Source organism: Pelmatolapia mariae, linkage group LG5, assembly GCF_036321145.2.
Source record: "Pelmatolapia mariae isolate MD_Pm_ZW linkage group LG5, Pm_UMD_F_2, whole genome shotgun sequence".
In the NCBI taxonomy this organism is placed as follows: Eukaryota; Metazoa; Chordata; class Actinopteri; order Cichliformes; family Cichlidae; genus Pelmatolapia; species Pelmatolapia mariae.
Window position 1 is genome coordinate 18,606,236 of NC_086231.1, and position 21,265 is coordinate 18,627,500.

The window sequence follows — 21,265 nt, forward strand, 5'->3', positions numbered from 1 at the left end:
TTCGCAAGTAAAAATTGTGCCTCCGTGCTGCAGCCAGCATGTTTTAAGAGGGGCAAGTTTTACTCTGAGTACAAACTGTCTCCATTTGGAATTTTCTTAGTTTTAGACGATTGAGATGATTGAGACTCATTTCCAGTTATTGCAAATACTTGACTGCAGTTCTTGATGCCAAAGTTGCGATCAAGAACTGGAAGTTACTAGGTTTAGCAAGGGATAACCTTTTTTTAAACAAAGGTCAAACTAGGTGTGGATAACTTTTTTTCGCTTATTAAATGAAATCATACTTTGAAAACTGCATTTCATATTTATTCGGCTTATCTTTGAATAATATTAAAATTAGTTTGATGATCTGAAACATGCAATAACAAATTAGCAAAGGGGGATAATACGTTTTCACAACACTACATGTCTGCAGCAATTGTTAGAGAACAAAGCAATCACAAGGAAGTTTTTGCCAACCAGTTGGGGAAATACACATTTTTCTATAGTGATAGGTGGTTGCCAGGGAGTCACTGATTGTTGTAGACCTGAATGACTTTGACTTGAGCAATCATTTTCCCAGCAATTGCCATCAGCCTCCAGCAACTACCTGATTATACCGATTGGGGAATGCACGTTTGTTTCCCTATTGCTGGCTAGTTGTGAGATGGTTGCAGTCCACTGTGTCACAGCTTGAGTGACTCCGGCCTTTTTCACGCTATCGTACATTGTCACCATGGTTGTTACATGTCTAAAACGGCAGACAAGTTAACATCACACAGTTAGTGGTCATGTGTACAGAAGCCCTGGCCATCTGCTGTTCAAACCTTGTCTTTCAAACCAAACTAGAGAAAGCTGGCTTAGAGAAGTGATCTAAAACGGTTAAGTAAGGCTTAGTTTGAACTGTGGCTCATGTATATCTACTCTGGTAGAAGTAACAGTTTTCCTTTAACAATTTTCTCTTTTACCCACATACAACCGATAAAAAAAAGAATTTATGGACAAAATTCTAGAAAGAATAACAGTGCATCCTTTCAGATTATCAGTTCTAGAAAATATTTATAGTGTTACATTTAAATGAAAATTATTTGAATGTCTGACTTTCAGTTTCAGATGATTGAGAAACAGATAGAGACAGTTACTACAAATCTAATCTAAGGGAAAGGAAAAACAGCGATTCTATAATCACAAAAGCACTTCTGATAAATGTACTAACCATCGTTTCTCCAAGGAAACAGGTAGCAGACGTGGGAAATCACCTCTCTTGGAAGAGAAACTTTCCCGACCTGTAGATCTGTACTGTGTATTCCCCTAAAAAACAGAACTATAATGTTTTGGTTTTTTAAATAAAGGCCGGCAATACATAGAATAAGTGATGTTTCTGAAATTAGCACAGTGCTGAACAAATTTATTAGACGACCAACCAATGTAAGGTTTAGCCACAGCCACTTTGATACTTACAAAAATGTTTTTTTATGTTTCTGTAATGGTTAATCCACAACTATTAGAAGCTCCTAAATGAAAAGTATATTTTGAATGTTAAAACATAATTACTGCAGTTATCCATAAACTTCCAAAGTTACAGTTTTACAAAAAAGAAAATTATTATTTTTTGACCAAGAAGCAAAATTACAGTTATATACTTGCATTCCCGAACAGAGTGTTTGAATGTTGTGCTTGATCAATTTCCAAATCCCCAGAGAAGTCCAGTGTGCCGGCTCAAATCTTGGGCAATAGAAACGTGAATTCTGTTTGTTTTTTGCAGAATAAAAAAACAACATAATTTTTAGCTTTAAACTGATCTTTGAAGTACTTTTCTTTCTTTTAGGTGGCCTAAGAAAATATCGTAAATAAAATAAAAATACATTTCCTAAGCGCTGTAAGTAATCCCAATAAAAAAAATGAAATAAAAGTATATGGTATAAAAACAGTGGAAACTTTAACCTCCAAAACACATCCAGTCCTAAAATAAGTCAAATGTGGTTAGCATCTCTGCTCTTTGTTCTTGAAGGTTATTTAAGTGTATTAACGGTTTATGATGTCAGTGAGAGTGGTCTTACTTTCAGTCGAGGGGTTCTGTCTCAGCTTTAAACACTGTGGTAACCCATTTATCAGAAAAGGACTGATCACTGATTCAATCGCTGCTTCAAAGTGGGGCATAATTAGGTTGCAGTCAAATTACAGGCATTTTACACTGTCTGACATACTACACAACCCTTTTGATGTAATATTTTTGTAGATTTTCTTTTTTTCAGCAATCCAGGTTAGAAAGAAATAAAGAAAGCTTTGTTATTAGGTTATACATCTTTGGAAAATATCAACTGCTTTTTTAAAGGTTTCTTTTATAAATTAGAAACTGTAATTAATGTTTGTTTTTACCAAGCATTTAGATATTATTCTGTGAACCCCCTGCATGTGTCTCACTGGGCTGGTAAAAATGTACAGTGCACCTAATTCCCTGGAAACTTTTGCACATTACACAAACTATAGTTTCCAAAATGATGGGCTCTTCTGTGTTATTTTACTTCCTCACATCTGTTCTGAGTATTTTAGATCCTCAGACAACCTCTCTTTTATTTCCTGGAACTACAAACCTCCAGTTCCCCATCAGCTCATTAAGCAGTGACCACTACGCTGGGGAAATGACTATTTCAATGTTTTGGATACATGTAACATCTTGAAGTTCTAAGAATACCAAATGGCTTTAGATAGTTTGCATAATTTGTGTGGCGGGAAATTCTCCACCTGCTCCAAGAGGGCAGAAACGTTTGGCAGTCTGAGCCCATTGGTTATCATTTCTACATCATAAAACTGTCAGAATATAACGTGATGTTTGAGGAAATAGAAAGCCTCGAGGAACAGGACAATGTAAAGACGTGACACGCTGAACTAGTAAAGCACTAAAACACACACTGACACATACACACAAAGAGCGGCGGCAACCACAGCACACCAGGAAAAGCATATCCAGATGTTCTCCTCATAGGCTCACCAACCCCCTCCTACACACACACACACACACACACACACACACTTGTGGCCACACATGGGCTACATATTACAGCGCCCTGCTCTTCAACTTTTCTTTCCTCACTCATGCACACAGACACACATCTAAACAGCTACACTTGGAAGGACCAGGATGGATTCCCTCTGGCTTGTTACAACATTAACTATCACAACTGAATTGCTACATCTAATTGTAGGTGAGGATGTTTTGCTTCAGGTACTATAAAAATCTTGAGAAAAAGCCTCATCAGTCTGAAGAGTTATTTGGGTTTCTCTTACCCTGGAAAAGGAATTTTGCTTCTCTTCTCAAACGTTAGAAGTTCACATGACCTCATGGCTCAACAAATTGAGTGGTGTCACCCGAAAGAGTGAAAGGCTTTAAGGTGCAGAAAACCAACCCCAGATTAATAACTTGAACTGATAAAACGAAAAGGAGGCAAAGCTGAAATCAAAGAATGCCTGATGAGAAAACAGTTTTCTGTCCACCAATTAACCGAACAACTAATTTGAACTTTAAAACAAAGTCACCCAGACAGCCTAAAGAGGGTCTGATTTAAAGAGGGGGCCAGCAAAAAGTGCTCCTCATTTTAGGACTTCCTCACTCTTGAGGTCAACAGCTAAACTGAGTCCTCACAAAGACGGCTGAACAGAAGTGTGCACGCACACACACACACACACACACACACACACACACACACACACACACACACAGTGAAGCATAGCAGTTATTGAACCCACTCTTTTAGCCCCTCCTCTCTCGCACTGGTGCTCCTGGCAGGCTGTCTGGTTGAGGCCCATAGTAAAGGGAGTTGTTTTCTCTGGCTGGAGTGTCTCTCTGAGAGTGCGTATGTCTGAGCATGTGTGTGTGTGTGCATATATATGTGTGTGTCCCCGGGCCCCAGACAGGAAGGAAGAGAGTGGGCCCGGCATTGCAGCTCCAGAATTCCGGTTTTGTTTTTCTTTTTCCATTAGTGCAGAGCCCGAGCCGGGTCTTAAAGAAACAGGCATTAATATTTTCCCTTCTCAATGGCACAGCCATGAGTCCTCCACAACGACCTCGAGATGACTCATTACTGTATATAATCATATTTCCAGTTTGTTGAATTAAAAAAAAACCCAAAACACACACACACACACACACACACACACACACACACACACACACACAAAAACATGGATCTGTTCTTTGAAAAATCACAGTGTGCGTCTAAGCGCAGCCTCGGGCACGTTTTCAATGAAGCATCTAAAAATAAAAATACTGATCCAGCATCAGCACTCAGGTTACGTAAATTACTTGGGGGGGGACTGAAGAATTTTGGACACAAGCGGGGAAGGAGCATTCAGCTGCCACCCCCATACTTTAAAAAAATTAATCATCGCTCAAACTGTGGCAAAGAACGGGTTGAAAATTACTCGCCATGAGCAATGGATGACACCGCTCACAGCTCATGATCCTCACATTTCTGCTCAGCACAATAAAGACAGGGAAGTCATGACTTCTCTAGCAATAACTTTAGCTCACCCGACGAGAAAATGACCAGTCTCTTAGTAATAGGCTGTTACATTTTTTTTTCTACAAAGATAAAAAAATGTTACTCATTATAACGAAAAGGGAACCAGAAATATTTCATCACCTAACTTTGGCTTTCACGCCACACTTGAGAAGTGAAAACATTTATTAAAAGTCTGTTTTCAGTGTATAAAAGTTTTATTGACAGAACAAAAAGAACCAATGTAAAAAGCAGCATTACTTTAACATAAAATATGAGGTCTGGCATCATTTTATAGTCACCATGAAAATCAACAACCTGTTATCTTTCAGTACTTGTTGGAGGCACTAAAGAATGGTCATTTCAGTAAAAAAACAAAAAAGAAAACCAAACTATCACCAGATGCATCATGTAATTAAAATAGGAATAGTAATAAAAATGGCCTCAAGCTTGTCAGCTGGAAACATTCTCTCACGTTAAACTAAATAAAGGCACTGTATGGGCTCTGTAAACGTTACCAGAGAACAAACGTCTTGAGTAACTGTCTTAACGCAACAGGATCCTTGAGCCATATCCTTCCTTTCAAAAATGACAAATATGACTGATGGTTGCACAAATATGCACTTTTCAGTGAAAAAAAAAACCCAGTGGCTAATGGCCTCCTGCACGATACAGACTGGGTAAAAACATACACACTGTGCACAAGTGTCAACACCTGTACAGGCAGCCATTACGCTCAATCGCACACAGTGTGTCACAGCGGTAAAGTGGGGTCTTTTTGTCAGCAGGAAAGCGACTGCACGCTCAGCACTGCTGCACTGAAACTTTTCTAATATTCAACTCCTTCACTTCTCATATCTCTTTTCAACACAGCCAGACACAGTATATGAGCAGGAAGGCTCAGTGTGCATTTAAGGTTCAGTCCTCGCTTTCAGTGTGATCAAATGGCAACGGTGTATGGTGTTGATGCAACCACACTTCCCCCCTCCAACACCACAGATCAATGTGTCTCTGGTACCGCTAACTTTAAGCCTCCTCGCTTCTCTGGAGATGTAGACCGATTTCCATTTGGTTCTCCAAACACTCCTTGAGCTTATCCTCCGTCAGCGTCAGCCGCTGCTCCAAGATCGAAACCGTCTGGAGGAAGAAGAGAAGACAGGACAGGATAGGAACAAGACAAAGAAAGGAGGAAGGAGATGTATAAGAGAGAAAGAGCATGTCAGAGAGGGCTGCACAGCATCAGCCTGACAGTAATGACTATATAATGGTTGTGTTTGTGTGTGTTTGAGACAGATGTTGGGCGAGCAAAACAATCCAGCTGATTATCGTAGCAAAATCTGCTGCTCGAACTGAAAACACTACAGTCTCTGTGTCTGGCACGCACTCTCTCTTGTTCTCTCTCTCACACGGTTGCATAAACACACTTACTCACACAGAGAGTACAAGAAACTAGCTTTCCGATTCAGGACGGGAATGTGTGGGCAGTGAGATCACAGCGCGACATACTTTTCTTTTGACCACCCTCCAACAGTGGCAGTAATTGTGGCGTATTTGTTCCCGTACATTCGAGCGCAGTGTCATCCGAGCTCATTTATGAGAGGGGCCACCAGGTGTAATTTCCAGAGGTGTCACCATTAAAATGAAGACACTGCTCAGCATGGATGCGACTGGCAACATCGGAGGTTTTGTGTTAATGTGAGAACTCACATTACACATTATGAACTTCATATTGGCTTCTGATATAAATGATGAAACACTTAATTCTACTTTTTAAAAGTTTTTACATGACAAAAACCCCCAACTTCCAACAGCAGTCAGTAACGGTCTCAAAACTGCAATTCCAAAAAAACCAACAAAAAATATGGATAAAAGACCCTCGGGAGAGTTATGAAACAGCAAGTCTGCTCGTCTACATGATCAGGCAAGAGTGAAACAACAAAATATTCGAAGGAAACTGGCATTTTTACCTCATCAGTGGCCACTGATGTTACTGAACCTGTTCTAAAAATTCTCAAGTGTAACATAGCTGCATGCACCAAAGAGGGGTCCAAGTGATTCAGCAGGGCTCAGTCGCCATGGCAACTTAATCTGGTCATGTTAAAAGCGTGACTTTGTGGACTGAAAGAACAAACATGTTTTTGCTTATTGTAGCACCTCCCAGTGGTCAAATGACTTTTTTTTTTTTTTTTATTGGTATAATCAAATTATTTGGTTTGGTGTCAAAATAAATGACACAGTTGCTAAGATATGACCTCATTTCCTGTTTGGCAGCATTGCCGGAAAGAAGTTCAATCAGCTGTAAAATCGATTTGATCATCTAAAATCCACCTGAAAACTTGGCTGAAGAGTAAGGATGACAAATTTGGAAACACTGTGGGTACACAGCTTTACAATCTTGCTACTGCACTGAGGTCCAGTAAAAGATAAATAGGAGCCTCTGGTAATAGCCAAGAATAAAAGCTGGGCTAGAAATGAGCATAACAGGTCTGCTACAATGTTACTTCCATTTTGTAGCATCAGGCAGCTTTTCTAAAGTACAGACACACGGTCAGGGTACAACAAACAGGCTTAAAGCAGCAACAATGCCTGGAGAGATCAGACTGTACACAATACAGAACTGAAAAAAAACAAAAGATCAATAGCTGATGTCTTTGCTGTTCTCTGTGTGTGTGTGTGTGTGTGTGTGTGTGTGTGTGTGTGTGTGTGTGTGTGTGTGTGTGTGTGTGTGTGTGTGTGTGTGTGTGTGATTTTTCTGTGCACTGTTGTCTTTTCTTCATAGCTTCGCAAAATATATGTGAGGTCACTTTTACATTTCTAAAATTGTTTGTTCAGATATACATAAGTGTATTGCAATACATGTGTACTTTTATAACAATGTACAGTACAATTATGATACATTCACTTAATTTCTACATTAATATCTGCAGGGCTTAAACTTAACTCTGACCAAACTCAGCACAAAAGCCTGCTCCATGTTTGTGCATCTCCAAGAAGGGAAAGAGTTAAATGCAGAATTGGGTGAAAATGATTCCATATACTTGGGGAATGCTGGATAACCCAGTATTTTGTCATGGTTTTAGCTTTTCCTAGAGACTGCCAGATAGCTAGACCTGTGTAGTCATACAGAAGGCTCTCAAATGTACTAAAAGACAAAACCTAGTTAGCTCTTACACACAACCCTACTGGATACAGGAAGGCTTTGAATCCTGGTTATTACAGTAATGCAACTGGATGAACTTTTCACCCACCGTGCTTTATCTCAATGACTTTCTGAGCTAAAATGGATTATGTATGAAGGAGAGTTCAAACACAGGTGGAGCACAGAGTGCAGCTCGCTGCGCTAATGCTACAACAAAATGTCCAAGAACAGTGCACCCATTTCTCTAACCAGTGGTAAAGCAGCCATACACTGTGTTTTTTTTTAATCTTCCCCTGCAAGCATAAAAACCTTGTTACAAAACTGTAATAAATGTCATTTAATGGATAATTAAACACAGGTCTTTTTTAAAGGCAAAAAGTCTCAGGAATCGAAAGAATAAGAGATAAACTACCTTCAAAACCATGTGGCAACGTAGCCTTACCCAATCTCCAGTTTACACTGGCATTCAAGTGCCTTTCATTCATTCAAATCAGCTGTGAATGCACTGAAAACATATATATTTTTTGTTTTAAAGTCTAGATTTGTTTAATTCTTTTCGGTCTCTCTTTGTGGTTTGCCAAGCACAGTGAATGTCCTCTATGTTGGAAAAGCGCTACACAGACAAACAGCCCTTGGCTTGTAATTCTAACTATGAGGTGTAATAAACAAGGATATGAGTCTAAATATGATTCATTGAGATCTCCTTGGCTGTTTGCTTATTTTACAAAAGAAAAGATGATGAAAAAAAAGCAGGCAGAGCACCTTTTCTACTCCAACTGTCTTATAGAAAGTAAGCAGCATTTAAAAATCTGACACAGAGTTTGAAAAGACATCTGAGCTAAATGCTACAACATAGCTCCTTTTTTTCAAATCACGAAAAAAATGACAGTAATTCTGAATGAGTCTTCTGTAAACAGTTAAGTGGCAATCCTGTATCTCTTACATAACTGTTTTACTGAGCTAATGTTGCCTGGTGACAAACATAATCACAGCGACTAAGCAAATTTGGATGGAACGGATTGGCAACAGAATTTGGTTGAGGGCAGAAACAATCAAACAGTAAACACAACATCCCCAGACAGATTAGGCGCTCTAGGTTTGGGCCAGTAAGAGCATGTAAGTATGTCAGCATGTCTCGACCTGTAATTGTACGGTATGCTGTGCTTTGTGCCAGTGAGGGCAATTTTGAAATTACTAAAAAGCAGCACAGAGATGAGTCACTCACAATATTTAACAAAATGTAACCAGCATTGGATGAGATGTGACACGCACATGGATAAATGAACAGGCACAATTAAAGACATGATCAAAGATTTAACACACTACTGTACAAAACTCTTGAGCTTCCCCTTGTTTTTCATATTTTGCTTCTAAAGAGATGGACTTATATTATTTTTAAAGTGGTCTTGAGCAACAGTTCTCCAAGTTTTTTGGCTCAGGCTTTCCAAAGTTTTTTCTTTGAACGTTGAATGCTTTTTCACTCATTTTCAGTCCAGTTCTTGCACTTTACCATTTTTAGAGTAATGTTGTTTTTTGTTTGTATTTTAAGAGACTAAACACTGACCTATGAATCATTCAAGCATGAAACGGCACCCAATGTAAGGGATGAACCAGTGTTGCGTCTACACATAATAGACAGGGAACCAGTTTGGTTCAGAACCAAAGGCACTTTTTGTTACTAGCAGCCTGTTGCAAAAACACAGAATTTGTTCCATTGGGGAAAGGGGGAAAAAAGGACTGAGATATGCCAAGTGAATAGAGCTCAGGAGAGAGTTAAAAGAGAGAGTGTCTCACGCTTTCTTTAAAACACAGTGGAGGCTCTGTCATGTCTTGGGGCTGCATTTGAGCCAGTGTTGCTGGGGATTTTCAGAATTGATGGATTTGTGAAAGCAGAAGAAAAAGTACAGCCAGATATTGAGCCACCATGAGATATCATCTGGAAATACCTTTCATGTATGATTGGCAGTGGCCTTATTTCTCAGCATGACAATGATTCCCAACACACTGTCAATGCAGTAAAAGCATGCCTGGATAGAAAAATACACGATGACACACTATCAGTCATGGATTGGCCTCCCCCAGAGTTATTGAAGCAGTGTGGGATCATGTTGACAGAGAACAGAACAAAAGGCAGCCAACATACAAAGAAGAGCTCTGAATGTCCTTCAAGAAGCCTGGAGAGCTATTCCCGAAGCGTGCATAAAGAAATAACCAGAAAGCTGACATATGTCGCTGAATTGCTGCACCTATTTCCTGTATAGAGAAATGAGGGATGGCTCAAGATCAAGATCAAGGTTACTTTTAAAATGTATTCCACTACAGATTACAGATTACATGCCACAAAATATATTTTGTAACGTATTCCGTTACGTTACTCAATGAGAGTAACGTATTCTGAATACTCTGGATTACAATATTTTATCAAGCTTTTTACAACTACATGAATGTACTATTGCTGTGTGATTTATTACTATTACTGAAGACTACTCGCCATACCAATACCAACTAGATTTTTAAATCTTAATATAAAATGAGTAACAGTAGGGTGGACATTAGGTAAGGCTGCACTTTTAGCAGCGATCTCGTATAGAAAACTATTCTGCACGTATATAAAACAGGTGCGCGGCTCCGAACCGTAGTAAATGGACGTCTGGCTAATATGTCAGGTCCCGTGTCGGGCTCGTAGCCAAAAACTAGCTTTACTTTGTTGTCTGGGTCAACTTTGCTAGTGAGAGACAGAGAGAGGCTTTGAAAGGCTGCTCCAACGGAACTTATTGTTTCAAAGAAAAACACGAACACGGTGTACAGTCGAGTCTTAATAGCTTATTTACAACTGGGCTACACTGCCTTCATATTAAAAATTTTTTTGAACAATAATTTTTAAAAACCTTTCGTCACGTCATTATGTGGACTGCAAGTAGGGGTGACATAGGCCGCGAGATTGAGACACGGGCTTTAAAGCCTCTTAATGCGTGTTTTGTTTGGGTTTCCACCGGCGTGGAATTACCAAAAATAGAGAGGGCATAGCCTAACATATGAAACAGGAAAAGATTGCCGTGTAATCCCTTTATTTCAACAAAGTAACTGTATTCTGAACACCACCTTTTTAAACGGTAACTGTAACAGAATACAGTTACTCCTATTTTGTATTTTAAATACGTAACGCTGGTACATGTACTACGTTACTCCCCAACACTGCTCAAGACTTTTGCACACAGTCTTTCACTCTATCATTTGCTACAATCAGGATGTTGCTTAAAAATATGTGACTGAATGACATCTGTTGCTGGATAAGAAAACATTTTTTAAAATTCATCACCTGTCTTTTCAGTCTTATCATCGCAAGACCTAGATGATGTAGGATAAAGAAAGGATGTGAGCGGGTGAGAACAAGAGAGATTCGAGATGACTGCAGATGACTTAATCTACTTCATTTTGGCATGTGGAGAACAGGTGTTTCAGTGGTTGAGCAAATACCTGTGAAACCAAAACACTAACTCCATTTTCATGCTACAGTGTGACGAGTGGAAGGTATTTCATGCAGGCTCCCCACATCTATGTGGATGTTAAATAAAGAGCTGAAGTCATGGTGCCTTGTCCAGACTAGCCCCAGTCCCGCTAACTATGGTAGCTCACTACAAACTCGTCCAAGCAGTCCTCCTTTATGAACAACCTGAACACGTTAGTGGGGTTTACCATCCAAACTTTAAGTTTAAACTGTGTCCACAATAGAATCTCAGAGGCACTCTTTTCTTTGTCAAATTCTTCCTATTTTTATTTTTTTAGAGGTTCAGTCCTGCAATTAATGCAGATGTTTGAGCTGACTTGCTCTTTGACTTGCCTCTGAACCTCACCTCTTTTATGGTGCTTCCTAAAGCCCACTATAAAAGAGAAATAATAAATAAGCACCAATGCGAGGCTGTTTTTCAAAGGAGGCTGTGCAGGTTTTCCCAGTTCTAAAACAACTCAAAACTTTGTCTTTCTATTATGAACCAAATGACTTTAGCTCAGAGAAGTTCCTACACGTTACAGAACTCCCATCTTAATCTCATCACTCCTCTGCTGACTCCACAGAGCCACAATATGAATAAACAAACACATGTTGATGCAGGAACTGACAAAGACTATTAAAACGCTTAGTCTCTGATAGTCTAAGATACACATCACGAGGCACTGAGTTCAACACTGAGTGGGCGAGTAATGTTTTCTTTTGGGTAGTCAAACTAGATAAAATCTCCTGCTATTTCATGCGTCGTGTGAGATGTTGCATTTCCGCTTTCTCTCCTTCCCTCAACCTGCCTCCCCTTTCCAGATCAATACTACCCCGTTTAACTCACTAACCTGATATGGCTCCCTGTTTCTCAGCCAAGCCAGCTATTGGTGTCTCTCTATGTGTGATTTTTGCACGTGTCCCCAGGCAGCGGCAACATAATACAGGCATATAGTTTTCATGTGGAGTGGAAACCAAATCTTTATGCTCCTAAAAATAGAAAGAGCTGTTTTTCTTTCCTTTCCAGAACACATTATGTTCTCCAGTGCCCTGAGCATTACTAGGGTCTTTTACAAAGTCTTTCAGGTTTGTTATGACCTGTGCTAGAAGAGTCTGAAAGTCAAAAGAAGGCAAACTAGTGCTGGTTCGAGGTGGAAAAGTTGATTCTTTCCTCTAAATGAGGTTATTAAATACACCACGACCACATGAAAAGAACCGGAAAAACATACATTAAAGTAGAAACTACAAAGTTTAAAGAAAGGAACAATAGCCCACAAAAGCTAAATGATGGGGATAAAAAGAAAATCAAATCACACTAATAATCAGCAGGTGTGGGGTGTGTATACATATCCTCATCTAAACCATTGTGTTGGCAGAAAGCCACTAAATAGCCCACCAGGTAAGACTAATGTTTGTAAGACAGCATAAAGCTCAAAGAGTAGGCAAAGGATTTTTTGTTTAAGAAACATGGCAAACTTTAACTCTATGTAAAAAGCAGGAGGACATGAGACTTTAAACATCTGTCTGTAAATCACGTTATGAGACGCGTGTAATGCTACTTATTATCACTAAATGAAAGGATTAATTTGGCTGTAGGTCAGGTGGTAGTGTGGGTCATCTACTAATTGGAGGTTGGTGGTTCGACGCCTGGCTGCTCCAGTCTTGGAGAGTGCAAAACACTGAACTCAAAGTTTTTCTGAGATGCGTTCATTGGAGTGTGAATGTTAGATAGAAAGCACTTACGCACAGAAAAAATTACCTGAATGGATGTGCATGAGGCATGCTGTATAAAGCGCTCTGAGTGCTCCAGTAGAGGAGAAAAGTGCTACATAAGAAACAGCCTATTCAGACTGACCTGCAGAATCCTGAATTACATTCAGTGACATATAATTCACAGTTTCTCTGAAAAAAAAAAAAAATCATCATCCATCCATTTTCTTCTGCTTATCCAGTTCAGAGTCATGGCAGGAGTGGAGCTGGAGCCTATCTCAGTTGTCTGAGGGCGAGAGGCGTGGTACACCTATATATATGAAACTACAGCCTGACTATTTTACGTGTCCATCAACTGCTAGTTGTTTTTAATCCTAACACGCATTTTTTCCTTATAAGCAAAGTATGACTCCTTGACTTATGGTCAAAAATGTGTTATGTGAGTCTTAGCGCCCTTGATCTTTGACCTTAAAATTCAAAAAAGTTCATCTCTGAGTATAAGTCTACATTCCTGGTAAAAACTTCTTCCACCAAAGAAGATCCCGCCAGGTGTTCCTGACATATCAGCGTGATGGACAAGACTGAAATAGATGAAGAGATGAAGGGATGAAAGGACAACCCCAAAGCATATTGCCTTCGGACATGGGTGTTGACGGCCCCTAACCATCTCTCAGAGTAAACTGATGGTTTAACATGAACTTTTTTTTTAAATGTAGGAGTCCAGAATCTAAGGGATAAGGTTCAGAGTAATGCAACATATGCTAATACTTTTAACATTTTTTTAGACAAAGAGTCAGCTAAAAAAATAAAATAGTATATTTAAGATTTTAACAAATACAAGTTAATTAATACAACACTAAACTACTGGTACCAAAAAGCAAATACTGGCCTGTATACTGACACAATCATGTTGTTAACAGACTGGAAAACATGAATACAGCCATTCCTTATCCCAAACCCAGTTCAACCTTTACAAGTGTACATCTGTTCTCTCTTAAAATCAGTTTAAATTCATTTGATTATTTCCCTGAGATACTCGAGGTAGTAAATCGAGCCTGTCATGAGCAGCTCTCAGCGACATGGCATAATTTTCATCTTACAAATCAGATTTCTTCAAGTTCCTCATTATCAAAAATACTGGAAAGAATTTAAATTCCTCACAGAGAGAAAAATAAAGGTTTCCTTAGAGAACAGCGGTTTATGTTCGAGAGCCCATTCTTCACAGAAACTGATTAAAAATATTGTGAGAAAGTGCTCTCAGGGAATTTACAGTCCATTAACATGTTCCTTTCACATTCTCCTAATATTCCTTAGAGCTTCAGTTTAGCGTCTTTAACATCAATTCTGTGCTCATGGCCATGTGGCCATAAATGTACAAATACAACACTGATCAAAAACAAAGAAAATGTAAAAAGAAATAGAATAAGGTTAGTTAAAGAAGAGTAAAAACTAAAACTGAGACTGTCAATAGATTTTAACCTTCTTATATCGGTTTCGTTATTTTTCTGTTCCTGAACATGATTTCTCTCCAGTCTCATATGAACAGATTCATGTTCACAGACACAAAATTTTTTTTTTTTTACTTTTTTTACTTACTTAAAAAAAGTCCATATGTTCCATGTGTTGGAGGGCGGGGTGGGGGTTGGTGGTGCAGTGAATCATTTTTGCTACTCACACCAGAGACCCAAGTACAACTCAGACATGTCACTGATTTTCATAAATCATTTGTATTATTTTTTTAATATGTGATTAAATCACAACAAATTACACGGAAAGATTTGGTTAGTGCAAACAACTTAGATTTAGAAAAAGATCATCGTTTGGTCTAAAGTACTTCTTCTTTTAAAGCTCTGTTTTCTTGATTGCCATAGTGATGCACTGTCTGGACAACAAACCTCCCACAGATACAAACTATACTTACTTCCTTACATTACATAGAAATTTGTGCTGACTGTCAGGAAAAATAAAAACAGTAGAATTCACTTCCATAAACACAAACAAACAGACTGACTATGTCATATTTTGCTATGAGGCTGAACTCGATGAACAAACACGTAGAATAAGCAGAGAAAGAAAAATGTCATACAAAGAAGAGAACAGTTAACATGATAGGCATGAAATAATTTATCCTAATGCAAAGCCAGTGTATTAAAAAATCTTCCCGGAGATACAAGAAAAGGGCTGTTATAGGCCGTTTCCAAATAAATTTAATTCTCAAATATCTGAAAGCCGACTGCAGGCTTTAATTGACATTTTCATACTGATCTTTTTCTTTATCCATTTCATCTGTCTGTTTACTTGTTATTTAGACTGTCTGATTTTAAAAGGAGGTGGAAAATATGGCACATTATATGTAAATGTGACCTGATTTCAGCACAGATAAAAATTTAAAAAATAAATTAAGAGCGAGGAGAGGAGAGAGAAAGCGTTATGGCAGCTGAGAAATGGGAGGGGGCAGACAAGAGAAAAGCAGCTAACACAGCAGACTCTGAGCCTTTGGAAGATTCAGTTTAATGTTGAATTATTCATCATCTTTCCTCCCGGTCTCCTCAAGTATTAGAGTTACAAAGAAATGTAATGGTGAAAAACAGTGCTCAAAAAAAGATTTATAAAGGAGTAGGACTATAGTGCCGAAATAAGTAATGTTGCCTTGTCAGTCGAATCTCAGAGGATGGGCGGCAGTAGCTAAATTACACTTTGAACTAGCTAAGAAAGTAATACGAGCACCTTAGATTGTTTCAGGTCACATCTCTTTTCAATGACCAACGACTGAGCCTGCCTCAGACTTACTTTTTGTCCGGCTGCATTTAACACTGCATGTGCGCAGAGTCAAAGTTAAAAAAAATATTGGTACAAGTGCTAACCCTCAGACTTCTAGTACATATATGTATGGTAGAGCTGGGCGATAGAACGATAACGATATGTATTGCGAAATAACTTTTTCTCGATAGAAAAATTAAACTATTGCGATAGGTATCATCTCTCTTCTCCTCTTAAAAAAAAAAAAAAGAACAGCAAATCCACATTAAGTAGCGCAGAGCCTAACCAATCACAGCCGCAGCGTCACGTCACGTGACTTGTTACGTACAGCACAAGTGCCAAGGCGCACATGTGTACTTGTTTTTGCAGCCGGGCCGCCCAGGTAATGAAGGAAATGAGTTTGCCGACTAGAGAAAAATCAACCGAGAGCGTGAGCGAAGGTTACCGAAGAAAAAACCAATGATGGTTCCAATGCCGGAGAGATTGTCGAACGGAAGAGCCATAGAAGTTCCGTAGTGTGAAGGTATTTCGGCTATTTCAAGTCTGACAAAAAACAGAGTAGCGCGCACTGTAAATTGTGCCGAAAGCAAGTCTGGAAATACAATAAACCGGTGCATGCTCAACCTCTGACTGAAAGCGCTAATTCGTCATTTGGCTTTTGTCAGAGTAAAGTCACTGTTAAAACTGTTTGAAAAGCTAAGCTATACAACAAGCAGAGATTGAGAATTTCCTTTTAGTTCTCAGTTTATTTGATATTGACAAAAGTTAGTCAATTTTGTCTGTTCTTCTGTAAAACTAAGATTTTTTTTAGAATTAAAATTTTGTTTCTAAGTGGAATTGACAATTTAGTAGTCTGTTTTGTTTGTTTTATTTTGAAACTTAAACGCTTTAGCGGCTGCGTTTTGTGTAGTTTGCAATATTTGCCTTTATTTATCTGAAACTGAAGTCTCATGTTCCTTAAGTACATCTACCCTGTTAAACTTATTATGGGAAATAAATATTTAAATTAAAACAAGCTGCTAATTATTTCACATTTTACTTGTGAGCAACGGCACATTTAAATCTTACAAATATAGTTATTTGGCTTATATCGTGATATATATCGTTATCGCCTGAAATGAAAAAAACATATCATGATATGAAAAAATCTTATATCGCCCAGCTCTAATGTATGGTCTTAATTTCACGTTGCCACCCGCCTGGCAACGTGACAATACCCCATCAGGCATTTACAGATGATGAATTCAAGCCATTTCCTTTATCTTTTTCAAACTTTGCACACCTTCCGAAGCCTTCCACGTTAAGACCTGTTAACTAAAAGTGTTCTTCTTTCCATTTTCTGCATTTCTTGAGATTCTTTTCATTTGGCTTTTGTAGGAAAGCCAAATGAAGTAGGCTTTTCCTACTTATGTAGGAAAACCTACATAAGTACTATAATTGAGTGCAAGAGTACAAGTTTGCAGCCCTGTGGAAAAACTAATACACCCTTACTGCTTCCATAGGAATTCAGAGGGTAAGTAGCAGCCAGGTGCTTTTAATCAAATGCACTTGATTAACATCATCAAGGAAGTGTGAGCACCTCTATAAAAGCTGAAGTCTGGCTAGTTTGCATTAACGTGTATGTTAACCCAATGCCATCCCAAGGTCAGACGGCGCATTGCCCCTCTTAGCATGTTTAATGTTAAAGTTTGTGACAGTACAATTTGTGCAGGACAAAGCCTCTCTAAAAAGAACATGGCAGCATGGCTTTGCTTTGCGATGCTGCATCTAAACAAAAGACAAGAGTTGTGGAACAATGTCCTTTAGACGGACAAGATCGGAGTGGAGATGTTTGGCCACATTTTTAGCAAACACCTCATATCATTTATTTGGCGAAACAGCTAAAGAAAAAAGAGCAGAAATTACAGGGTATTTAGCAGTGGTTGGTATATACCACATGACCACAATGTCCATGATTTTACTGCTGGCCATCCAGACCTTGTTACATAATATACTGCCCTATTTTCTCCTTTTCGCAGTCACTGCCTATATGTTTATAACAAATCAGAGGCTTAATATGGTGTGAAGAGAATGACTCTGTTCTGGAAATAATTTTAACTATTTGGGAAGGCCATTTTTTCCCAGTGACACCCTGAAAAAAGTAAGAAAAAGCTTACAGAAACCAAGATGCATTTCCTCTAACAATATCTAGTCCTAGAAATGACATCGCCCATGTTTCCACCAACCAAGAATGAAACAAATTTTCAAGAGAGCCGAATAGCAAACCAGATGCAGATGGTCCATCTGGTATCGGGGCTGGGGTACAGTAGGCTTGAAAGAAAAAGGCTGGCACCACCCCCTGGGAGGGGTCAGCTAGCTGCCTGGCAGTTCCTGCCCAATATTAAACGCTCCCACATGGTGAACTACAGTTTGAAGCTCAAGAAAGGAGAGGCGAAAGAGCCAGCGCGAACCCTTTGACAGAAACACACGGATACAAGGAGTGTTTCTGTGTCTCTGCAAGGCCATTAAGTATTTACACTTACTATGCGAGAGTAAGGCAGTAAGTGCTGCTAGCACGCATATATGAATGATGTATTTTCCTCAGAGTGCACAAGCTCGGAGCTGAAACACTGCATCGAGTACAGAGAAAGACCAAACGTCTTTCTGCTGTCTCAGCTCCATCTCGTTCAACTCTTTACATCTGTGTCCTCTCAGTGCCCTGTTTCTTCTCTGCTGCCTCTTCCTCATTACTTTAGTCTCCTTTTTTTCAACCACATGACAAGTTGTTTCTCTCACCTGCTGTCTTTGTACCTTGAACAATTTTATTCTGTTTAAATACTTTAAAACTCTTTTTTGTGCCACAGGCAGAAAGAAAGTTTCTTGTGTCTGTATTTTTGTCTTGCTGTGTTGTGTTTCTATCAAATTAAACAGAGCTACAGGCATTTCATTTAATACTGTTTAAGTTCGCCTGCAAAAAGTTTCAAGTGAAAATTATAGATAAACTTTTTGCAGAGCCTTAAATTGTTTCTGACATTTATTCCCCGTGGCCTTTCAGTGTCCATCACTAATCGCATTTATGTAGTTAAAAAAAAAAAGACAACAGAAAAAGGACATATATTGATAACAAACAGAGCTTGCGGAGTTTAAATTGGTTACTTCTCTTTTTCAGCTCTTCCTTAGTGATCTATTTTTAGTCCTCCAGGCTCCGGTCTGGCCTTCACCAGATACAGAAAAACCTATGTTTTCTAAAGGGTAAATGGACAGGTTCTTGTATATTGCTTTTCTACTCTATTTTACTCTTTATAAATATATGTCTCACCCACTCACACACATATTCATTTGTGCACTTTCTTCTACGTCTAAGTGCTTTCTATGTAACACACACACACACACACACACACACACACACGCTCCAATCATCGCATCAGGAGCAGCTCGGGTATCAGTATTATGCTCAAGATACTGTACTTTGGCAAGCAGACCGGAGCACCCAGGAATCAAAGGGAAGCCAGGAATTGCATATGATCATCTTAGTCAATGAAAATATAACCCCTGTATATATAAAAAAAAAAAGGGTTTATATATAGAGGAAATTGATGGCAATGACCAAATGAATATAAAGGACAGATTTCACAAACAAACCAAAGCTTACTCACATCACAGAGACAGTTTTTCTCAGCTGCCAGACTTTAGCCATACAGCAAGTTTCTTTTTTTAAGCTTTTGCTCTGAAGGATGTTAAGTACAATTACATTTTGGAGCCCAATCTTAAACAGCTAATGCACAGATTCCCAGTCTCGGTACATCTCACCTTCTGTAGAGAATAACTGCTATAAAAATACTGAAATATAACAATAAATGTGAGGAATAAAACCAAACATAACTGCACAGCATTAGAAAACCAAACAACACTGTGAGGTTGTGGAGGGTTTTTTATGCTTCTTTAATGTCTCTGTACTGCAGGCTGTAAAGTAAATGATGCTTTTGTTCTGAAGAGTGTGAGTAGGAGGCACAAAGTACAGTACACTCTGTCATGAAAGACCAGGACTACTTCTGCTTACCTGAGTGAGAATATCCAGTTGGCCTATAATGTGTTCCAGGGTGTTGGCTAGACCAGGTGGGACCCCTCCATCTGAAGCATGGGACTGTGCTTGACCCTGGGGTGAATGCTGCGGTAAACTCTGTGTTTGTGTCTGATGGGCAGTGGAGGAACTGATGCTGAGGCTTCCATTGGCATGGGAATGAGATGCTCTGCTTTGGATGCCAATCTGTCTGTAGCTCTGAGTGTGGGCAGCAGTTTGAGAGTCCTGCCTTTTAAAATGCTGAGCTGGATCAGAGGTCTGGAAACAAAGAGGACAGTGAGAGTGAGAGCTGTTAGAAACTTTGATATCTTGGATGTGTTCCTGTTGGGAAAGGGAGTATCTTTTCTGTTGTAGATTGTGCAATCTTTTAAAAAAAAGTTTAATATTACTTAGTGAAAACAAAATTGCTGCTCTGGTTGACAGAAAAAAGTTTTAAATTACAGACAATCGATGAATCGCCTACATAAAGTGGCAACAGCGGTAATATTAAATATTAAATTTCCTGACAAAAATAAATCAACAAATATTTATATCAATGCAGGCTGAGTTTTTGCTCAATGTCGGATATTTGTCATGCATATCTACAGTAAAAGGGGCCTCCCACAAAAAACACCACCTCATCTATACCTTTATGAAAACTGTTCTTGAGCTGACATGAAGGCTACATGAAGTTTGGACGTCTATACCCATTGACTCTGCAGAAAGTTGGTGACCTCCGCGCACGATGCACCTCAGCATCCGCTGACCCCACTGTAGCCTACAAGTTCATGGGTGAGCTGCTGTTGTTCGCAATAGCTTCCACTCTGTTATAATACTAGGGTATTTCATGATGGGACTTGTCGCATAAGTGGCATTCTATCACGATGCCACGCTGCAATTCACTGATCCCCTAAGAGCGACCCATTCATTCACAAATGTTTGTAGAAGCAGTCTGCATGGCTAGGTGCTTGATTTTATACAGCTGTGGCCATGAAAGGGATTGAAACCACTGAATTCAACGATTTGGATGTATCTGTGAATACCTTTGGCAATATAGTGTAATTAAATAAACAAACAAACAAACACCCAATGGCTAGTCCCCTCATCGTCCCCCTAGTTGACTGGCAAAATCTTTGGTCAAGGGCAGACTTAGAGCTCATTTGGAGCTTAAAGAGCTTAAACATTACAGTCTGAATGGAAACCAGTGTTGACTCACTGCTACACACACACGCACACACACACGCACACACACACGCGCACACACACACACACACACACACACACACACACACACACACACACACACACACACACACACACACACAAAAGCTAAGTCTGTCGGCCTGCGTTGTGATTAATTCAATGAGGCACAAACACATGAAGCTCGATGACCACATCTCTCCATCACCATGTCTACATGACTAAATTTGTCCACATATGTATACGTTTCTTTATATTTCTGTCTGCCTTTGCAGACCTGTGACTGATTGCGTACACGTGTGTGTGTGTGTGTGTGTGTGTGTGTGTGTGTGTGTGTGTGTGTGTTTACGTATATATTGTGTCACCTGTCCTCCATCCCAGTGAGGGAGACAAAAAGTGTTTAACTCATCACACATGCAGACTGAAGCCTATTCACACTCAGCTCAACA

The 21,265-nt window shown here is 39.2% G+C and overlaps 1 protein-coding gene across 1 annotated transcript in view; it reads right to left on the reverse strand.

The window, feature by feature from the left end:
- Window positions 1-4,752: 4,752 nt before the first annotated feature.
- The window catches only part of poc1a (POC1 centriolar protein A), a 51,137-nt gene continuing 34,624 nt past the window's right edge, over window positions 4,753-21,265 (reverse strand). The window contains exons 10-11 of the mRNA XM_063473013.1: window positions 19,617-19,895; window positions 4,753-5,615 (exon numbers count right to left, since the gene is read on the reverse strand). Of these exons, the coding sequence (XP_063329083.1) occupies window positions 5,505-5,615; window positions 19,617-19,895 (390 nt within the window). The 3' untranslated portion in view covers window positions 4,753-5,504. The remainder of the gene's footprint in view (window positions 5,616-19,616; window positions 19,896-21,265) is intronic.